General features: G+C 40.1%; 1 protein-coding gene across 1 annotated transcript in view; it reads left to right on the plus strand.

The window, feature by feature from the left end:
• Window positions 1-9,105, plus strand: part of cdh23 (cadherin-related 23) — a 255,286-nt gene that overhangs the window by 201,616 nt on the left and 44,565 nt on the right. The window contains exons 31-36 of the mRNA XM_079559815.1: window positions 304-692; window positions 2,794-2,895; window positions 4,929-5,078; window positions 5,529-5,657; window positions 6,506-6,634; window positions 6,830-7,057. Of these exons, the coding sequence (XP_079415941.1) occupies window positions 304-692; window positions 2,794-2,895; window positions 4,929-5,078; window positions 5,529-5,657; window positions 6,506-6,634; window positions 6,830-7,057 (1,127 nt within the window). The remainder of the gene's footprint in view (window positions 1-303; window positions 693-2,793; window positions 2,896-4,928; window positions 5,079-5,528; window positions 5,658-6,505; window positions 6,635-6,829; window positions 7,058-9,105) is intronic.

The following is a 9,105-nucleotide window of genomic DNA, read 5'->3' on the forward strand; positions in this document are numbered from 1 at the left end:
GTTAAAAAATGGATTAAAGGGAGTTTAAAAAGTTCAAATTATGTATTTACTTCCCCCTACATGTTCCAGCCATGTCCTAATGTGTAGAATGAGCCCAGACCTGTTCACCACAACTGCCTCTAAAATCCTACTCTATCTCTCAAAAAGTTGTTTCTTCGGGTCATGGATGAACTTAATATAGAAGGTGCAGTTACACGTATGACCTGAGGTGGCAGTAGTGAGTATAAAATGGCCAACTTGCATCTAGCCACTTTAATTATCATCATCATGCCGACCCATACCATGATCTGTGTCTCTTTCCAGGTGATGGTGGTGCTGTGGCCTATGACATTGTGTCCGGAGCTGATAGAAAGTTCCAGGTCGACTCCAGCACTGGGCTGGTCACCACAGTCGAGTACTTGGACTACGAGACCAAGACCACTTACCTCATGAACATTTCGGCGACGGACCAGGCGCCCCCGTTTCACAAGGGCTTCTGCACCGTTTACGTGACTCTGCTGAACGAGCTCGATGAGGCTGTGGCTTTCTTCGCGGCGGGTTATGAAGCTTCTTTGAGGGAAAACATCGCGACCGGGACAGAGGTGGTGCAAGTGCAGGCCCAGTCTGCGGACAACCTGAACCAGCTGACCTACCGCTTCGACCCGGACACCTCCCCTGTGGCTCTGGCCCTCTTCAGGATAGACAGCGTCACAGTGAGTCCCAATATGGCTTCGGTGAAAGATCGTTGCACTGGACACGTATGAAAGCCAATGAAGATGCAGCATGGTGCCTTAAACATTTTGCAATACTAGACTGTTTTTCATTACAAAGAAAAGGTTATGATTGCAAAATGAGGAGAAAGAAATGTCAAAAGTAAACAATATGTCAAAGTTGTGGCACTGAGATCAGCAGCTAATCAAAATCCCCGCTATGCTATGTCAAATTGCAGGCTCAGGCCAAGTGTATGCAGTCTATTAAATTTGTAAAGTATTTAAACTTATAGACAATCCCTTTTAAATTCTGTGTGGAAAAGTCCAAGTAGCTGACAAGTTCTTTTGAAAAACATTGGGAAATTTTGCTGAGACAGAGAATTTGCAAAATATCTTCTGTGACTCATCAGCTCCGACTACATCAACATTACTGTACTATGGCAACATTTATTTATTTTTTTACTGCAGTTGCCACAGCTAATTATTAATCAGAGTCAGAATCATCGCCATAAGGAGTTTAAAAATAATGTATTTTCCTCCCCCTACATGTTCCAGCAATGTCCTAATGTGTAGAATGAGCTCAGACCTGTTCACCACAACTGCCTCTAAAATCCAACTCAAAAAGTTGTTACTTTCGGGTCCGAAGTGCCGTCAAGCAGGTGCAGTTACATGTATTACCTGAGGTGGCAGTAGTGAGTATAAATGGCCAACTTGCATCTAGCTCATTTAATGTCCGACGTGAGAGGGAAAAATTGATATTCAGTAACTGTATTGAATAACAATAATGCTGTGATAATTTACTAAATCCTCTCAACACATTTCATTAAATTTACACAAAAATATTCGCAATTTGTGTTTCTGAACAAGACTTTTTAAATGCAATTTTAACAAAACCAGCACCAAAATGAACAATAATATTGATATAGGAAAATTGTGACTAAAACTGAACTGGAGTACATATCATTTACCAAGGGTGTCATTTACCAAGTGCTTGCTCATGGGCAAAACAAGAAGCATGTGCAAATGTGGCTGGGCAGCAGAGTCTCATTTTTACTCACGCAACATTCTCTCTTATACGTATCAGGGGCTCTACAACTGTAATACAAGTCATTTCAAATGGTAAATGAAGTGCAACATGCCCACAAATATCTATATACTACTTTCCAGTTTGCACTTGCTATTCAGCACCTGTCTTGCTAAATGACCCCCCAAGAAGTGCACGATGAAGAATGAACCGTGCACATTTGTGGTCGTGTTGCACCTGATTTAGCATTTGAAATGATGTGTTTTGCAGTAATGGGGCCACAAATCAGGCATATAAGTAAGAAAAGTCTGCGTGAGTGACAAATGCACAAATGACTGTGCTGCTGCTCCATTTTAGCACGTGCTACTCGTTTCGCACATGAGCAAACACTTAGTAAATGATCCACTTAATTTACATGCGTTTTTATTTTAGCTTGTATTTGGAAAGAATCTGTCCATCTCCATCAGAACAAGGTAGACCTCAATGATTTTGTAATTTATTGTGGCTATATGGATATTGCAGTAATGATCATTTGCAGACACGACTTTCAGTACTGTGTTTAACATAGCTCAAAGCACCAGTATTCATTCATCTAGATTTGTTACCGGAGCCTCCGTTGAGTCGGCCGCCATCTTGTTGTGACACATTATTCCTGCATAAACACTGAACAAATTAAGCCTAATAAAAGTCGATGATACGACGGTGCGCAATTGACTATATCGCTGTAACAATAATATGGTTAGTGTCAGTCAGGCCTGTGGAGACTAGAATCCAACAAAAGACATCACTTTGTGTTCTTCAAAGTCAAAGCCTTCTTTCTGCCTCTTCCATTAACCACAGCGTAACTCGATAACACCTCCTCAGTGATTTCAGCTCTCTCGTGTTGGTGCATGACTGAACGCTGATCAAAGAGCCGGTGACTTTGAAGTTTTTAGATGAGAAATACCGACTTTTCTTGTTCTTTTTGCCGTATCTGATCTCAATTTTGGCGGCGTAACTTTTTGGGGAAAATTTTTGGTCTTGCTTTAAAAATCATTATGTGGAAAAAAGTGCATGTGTTTTATCTCGGGGTGTTTCTAGGGTCGAATCACAGTGACCGGTCTACTGGACAGAGAGAGGGGCGACACCTACACTCTGACAGTTGTAGCGGATGACGGAGGGCCCAAAAAAGACTCTACTGTGGTGCGTGGCTTTTCAGAAACACTAAATACACATTCTTATGATGCTAATTATTTACTTTGTTTTATTCCTATTAGATTACTTAATGGCATTATTTTATATTCTTTGCTTCATTGGATTTGCAGAAGGTAAGAGTGTGTTTCCTACTATGAAAATACTGATTGGATCAGTGATGTTGCTGCTAACTTCCTGTGTGTTTCGTGACTGTTTCCTGTCTCCTTAACCAAACGCATTTTCTCCATTTGCTCCAGTACACAAATCTAAAAGCTTCTCGACTGGAGCTTACAGCCTATAGGCCAGAGTAACGCATCATTTGAAAGCTAAGACCTGCAAAACTGATCATAGCCTTTTGTTGCCATGGTTATGTCACATTTTTTAAGCATTTTTGTCCTGTACTTTTTGTTGTGTTTGCATCTGGGTTTTTTGTTGGGTTTTTGTGTGTTTTTTTTTCTTTTGCCTTTTTTGTCACTTTTTTCGTCACTTTTTTGTCACTTTTTATTTTATTATTGTTGCTTTTCTTGCGCGTTTTTGTCACTCTTTTGCGGCTTTTTCATCACTTTGTAGTCTGTATGTTTTGTGTCACTTGTTTGTTTTGTTATTGTTTCTTGTCACTCTTTGGTCACTTTGTTTCAAGAAGCTTTTAGATTTGGGTAAGGCCGAACTGAAGAAAATGCGCTCGGTTCAGTTGGGGGTCAATAAATGCAAGCTTTTTTTTTTTCTTCAAGCAAATGAATTCAGGGATGCTATTTTAACATTTATGAGGCGTCAAATTAACGTTAGCCTGTAGCTTCAAGACTAAAAAGTGTTGATCTTAATCAAAGTGTTGATTATCCGTATTATCTGTATGTTTTCTGTCACATTGTATTTAAGATATTAAGGTATTTCGGTGTGACTCTTTATAGGAATAAAATAAGGTCAGGAGACAGTTTGAGCACAGGAAGTTAGAATGTCCTGTTGTTAAAGAAGCACTTAGTAACTTGTTTACCTTAATAAATCCGTAATAAATTTCGTAGTGTTGACGGGATGCTTGGGGGTCTTTCATCTCCCCCTGGTGTCTTTGGCCAGAAAACCGCAATTGCAACTTCCTCCCTCAACCTATACACACTAATGGAATCACAAAGAAGAAGCTAACAGGCTAACGGGAAAAGCAAAGTGCAGGCTAGTGCCACTTAAGCAGTATTTACAGCTTGAGTTTGAGTGAAAAAAAAATATGTCCATTGTGTAATTGGATGTACAATATCCCTCTCTCCCTTTGTCTTTTCTGTCAGTGTAGTATTTACTCTCACGGACAATTAATGAGTAAAAAACTAAACATGCAGCAGCGCCTATGGCCTCTAGAGGCATGAGTCACTTTGCTCTGCTTTAACCTGTTACCTGCCGGGGGCTAGGATTAGGTTTAAGATTAGTATATCAGGATATGATTAGGGTTAGGAACGGCAAATGTAATGCAAGTTGTATTTCACTCACACAGATCTCAAGGTCTTGGCTTTCAAATGAGGTATCACATTGGCATGTAGGCTGTAAGCTCTCCAGTCAATATGCTTTGAGTTTTGGTTATAAATAATTGTTAACCCTAATCCTAACCTTACCCCTAAGGTGGGGTCTTTGAGTTTGTGTCCACATCACTGAGGCAGGGGTCTTAGTTGTAATCAGTAATTCCCCTGCACTTCCAGAGACTGCTCCAAGGGCAAAGGCTTGAAATACAGATTTATTACTGTTTTGGTGTAACAACACGTGTATCAAGTTACATTTACAGATCAGTTTTCTCTGTTCGGCAAGTGATTGATTTGTGAGCATGTTGAAAGCGATTTGCAAACAGTAAAGAGTGTTGAAATGTCATCTATGCTACAAACCAGGGTGAGATCTGTTTAAGTCCCATAGTTACTCAAGAACCCTCAAAGCATAAGTAGCTATCTGGCTCTGGCCTGGTTTTGTTTCTTTCTAAAGTAGCTCATGAGGGGAGAATGAGCTACTTTACAGCAGAGACCCCTTCTGTAAAGTAAGTCTTTGTATACTATAAACTGTTATCGTCCCAGGTGTCTATTACGATCCTGGATGAAAACGATAACAGTCCGCAGTTTGACATCACGTCGGATACGTCTGTGGACATCTTTGAAGACACTCCGATGGGCCGTAAAGTGTCAGTCGTCTTGGCACGAGACAGAGATGCTGGTTTAAATGGACTGGTAAGAAACAAAAGAGTTTGGCGTCACTTAGACACAAGAATGTTTATTCATGAAGCAAATACTGAGCCAGATTTGCTCTGTGACTCATTTCAGACGCCATAGCATCCCCAGGGAGCTACATAACTATTGTACAATTTCATTTCTCAGTTCAGTTCAACTTAAACAATTTGGAAAAGTGAACAAACACTTGGTGAACTGAGTTTGTAACAGTTTTCATTCAGACTGTCTTACACCAAGTCCTATCCAACACAATCTATTATAATTACTGTAATGTGGTTTTCTCTTTAGATAGTTGTATGTCTATAAATCTGTCTTCCTTTTGATTATGCTCCTCAAAACATATTTGTGTTCACAGTGCAAAGCCCTACAATATAAAGAAGACTTAAGCAGACTTTATATAGTTGCCTGTGCTTCTGTTATATGAACACACTTAAACACATTTTCTCACAGGTGAACTTCACTCTGGTGGCTGGAAACATGCAGGATGTGTTTAAAATCAAGACAGTGAACCACACGTACGGGGAGGTCTATGTCAACGCTCTACTGGACAGAGAGTCAGTCGACCGCTACTTACTCAAGGTCAGTGCACATTCAAGATAAAACATCGTTTAGACTCTGGGTGAGAGAGCTGATTTTGAAATGTCTGCTTCTTGAATATGTGACTGTATTAGGCTTTGTAAAATACTATTGGAGCTTTACCATTGGCAATTACTGTTTTATTCCTTGACGTGATTCATATGAAGGAAAATACTGTAATTCAGTACATCCTGTGGGTGTTGCAGGGCACAAATCGTTGCTCTGATTGCAAGATGATCCAATAGATATAGCCAGTAAAGATAGCTCGCTTTTCTTCTCTTCTCACATGCGAGCGCAGGCCCGGGTCTTTACATTACATTAATATATGTGTGGCAGCACTGTGACGTTCTGCTCCTTTAGCTTTATAAGCAGGGCGCCCGACTTAACTAGGATGAATTTGCGAGACCGAGCCTGACGGCCGTCTGTTTTTTCTTTTTCTTTTTCTTTGTAGTTTGGTCGTTTGACTGGGCACCTACTGGGAAAAACAAATCAATGCCTACGGCTCAGTACAAATCAGTTCAGATCTAATTTCTGAGCTTGTAAAATGCTTGGACTCTGGTCATACTGGCACAGAGGGGGTTGAATCAGTAAAAAAAAACAACTTCCGCCTCTTACCAAGAAATTGTTATAGTGGAGACAGTTTCAGCGCTAAAGATAGACAGACAGATTGAGTAGAGTGCCACGGCCTGGACTCATGAGATTAAAATAACATAAAATTAACATTAAAACGTTAGAAAAACATTTAAAGTGAGGTTTCATGCCCCAGAAAGTTGTAACATGTTCCCTACTTACATGTCTAGTGAGTAGCCTTTATTGAGTACTAATGCACCTGTATGGGTATGTTTCCCCAGGTGCGAGCGACAGACAATGGCTCCCCTCCCAGATACACGGACCACTCTCTCACCGTTAACATCCTGGACGTGAACGACAACGCTCCAGTGATTCAGACTTATGGGGGCTACAATGTCAGCATCAGTGAGGTGAGCAACCAACATATGACTTGTTGAAAATACTTGAATACTCAGTAAATGGCTGAGCGTAGAAAACTGATTCAGGTTATAGCATTGATGTGATAGATAAATATAAAATAACATGACAATTTCTATATTCCCAAAGAATAGATCCTTAAAGATGTATTATTATTATGCTGACATTAAGCTTTATGTGCATTATAGAACGTGGGAGGGGGTACATCTGTCCTCCGGGTGATTGCCACTGATCGAGACATCGGGCCGAACGCCATGCTGTTTTACTACATCACATCTGGAAACCAGGACCTGACTTTCCGTATGGACCGAGTGACCGGGGAGATGGTGACGCGTCCTGCTCCTCCAGATCGGGAAAGACAAGACGAATATCTCCTGACTGTCACTGTGGAGGACGACGGAAACCCACCTCTATCTGTAAGTCACAAGTCCCTGGTTGAATGTGATGCTCAGAAAAACAGTGAAATTAACGCGATATCCCAAACCAGGCTGCATTCCACACGCAGGGTACAATATTTTCACATGTACAAAGTGCAATGGAGAACTGAACAATCAAAAAAGACAGCTGAAGTGTTGTTATTTGCATGTTGTTTTGGCATAGGTGCGAGATGCCCTTCCTTTTTTTCTTGTAATTAATATTTTTGTTGATTTTAAGATTGAATTAATAAACAAAAACACACAAGAAACAGAAAACAAAAAAACGAATTAATGGCTTGCTTGATCCAATCTTTCAGTTTAGGTCGTACTGTTGTTTTCCAGTGTCTCAGGATAATCCTGGATGCTGTTACTAATCCATTAATAAAAATGTTAAAGACACGTTTGGGAACATTAGGCATTTGGGACCTTTATCCCAATAAGCGCAGTTCCGGGGTTGAAGGCACCAGTGAGCCTGACCAGTCACTCAAAACCATTATGACTTTAGTCCAAAATTGAGTTATAAAAGAGCATTCCCACAGGCAATGTAAGAATGTCTCCACCTCATATTTACATTTCCAACAGAAGTTATCTTACGTAGGTTTCATACTGTGTAGTTTGACCGGTGTATGATAATATCAATGTAAAAACTTGTACGGTAAACACTTGCCTCTAGCTTCCTTAACATATCTCCAATTATCTATAAAATATCTGACCATCTCTCATTCGTAAACCCTGCTTTTTAGATCTTTCTGCCATGAAAGTTTGATATTTATGCAATTACTGCTTCGACTATCGTTCAAAAGTTTATAAAACTGTGAAGCTGTGTGGCGGACCCGTGGCACATTAATGTATTCCAAAATAATATTTTCACTACTCTCTTTGAATTTGGATGTCACACAATGTCTCCTCTGTATTTCCAAAATATTTCCAAAAGTTATCCTTCCCTTCTAATTTAAATTTTTGAACAAGATTTGCATACGATATAAATTGCCCATCATCATATATATTTTCAGTGGTATGTCTGCCACGGGAATGCCACTGCTTGCAGAACACTGTGTTTTTGCCAATGCTGAGAGCTGGATTGTTCCAAAGAGATGAATACTTTTGTACTTGAAGTTTAAGCATGTTATACACACTGACCCATACCTGGCCAGATTGAACAAGGACTGGGTTTGTAGTGTCAGATTTCTGAGATAGTTTATGTCTAGGATCAAATGGTGAACAAATTTCTTCTTCAATACTTAACCATTCGTACCCACGATTAGTCATTTCCCAGTATTTAATCATTTTGGCCATTTCAAAATACAGATACCTACAGATTTGCATATGGTAGTCCTGAGCCAACTTTTTCTTTCGGTGCATACAATTTGCTTAGTTTTACTCTGGCTCTTTTTCCATCCCATGAAAATTGTTTGATTAGGTTTTCATACTGTATAAAGATGGTGGATGGTATTGCGAGATGCCCCTCTTGATAAAAAAAGAGGTACCTGGACCTATGGCACCTTGTGGTTGCTTTAACATTGCATATGAGGCTGATATTAGTTACAGTTTTCCATGTTGTCTGCCAGGAGTTGTTTTTTGAGAACTGCATGAGTCAGAGCTGACGGAACAAGCTCAAATTTTCCCTCTGACATTATTCCTGCTTTTTTCAGTCCCAGACAATTTTGAGCCCGGGGCGGGGTACACCCTGGACAGTTGCCATTGTGCTATTGCTAGGCGCGTGGATTTTTAAGCAAAGAACTTTTATTAATAGGGTTTACACGAGCTTTCACTCTTAAGCACTTCAGATTTGCCTATTCATTTGGTAATCTGGGTGTTTGCACTGTTGGATATAGGCTTGGTATTGTATGAAACGCCAGGGAGGTAAAACAAGCACTGTGGGGAAAGCTAAAGCGAGGCTGTGGCCATACTTAATTTGTTCTGCAGTGTTCGGTTGAGTAAAACTTTTTAAAAAAAGGTAGGATATATTGTGAGTTTAGTCCAGAGAATGGCACCTACATTTATTTAAGCATGAAGAAAGTGAGCAAAAGTGTGCCCAAATACTGGGT

Source organism: Gobius niger (genome assembly GCF_951799975.1).
Source record: "Gobius niger genome assembly, chromosome: 7".
NCBI classification, from domain to species: Eukaryota; Metazoa; Chordata; class Actinopteri; order Gobiiformes; family Gobiidae; genus Gobius; species Gobius niger.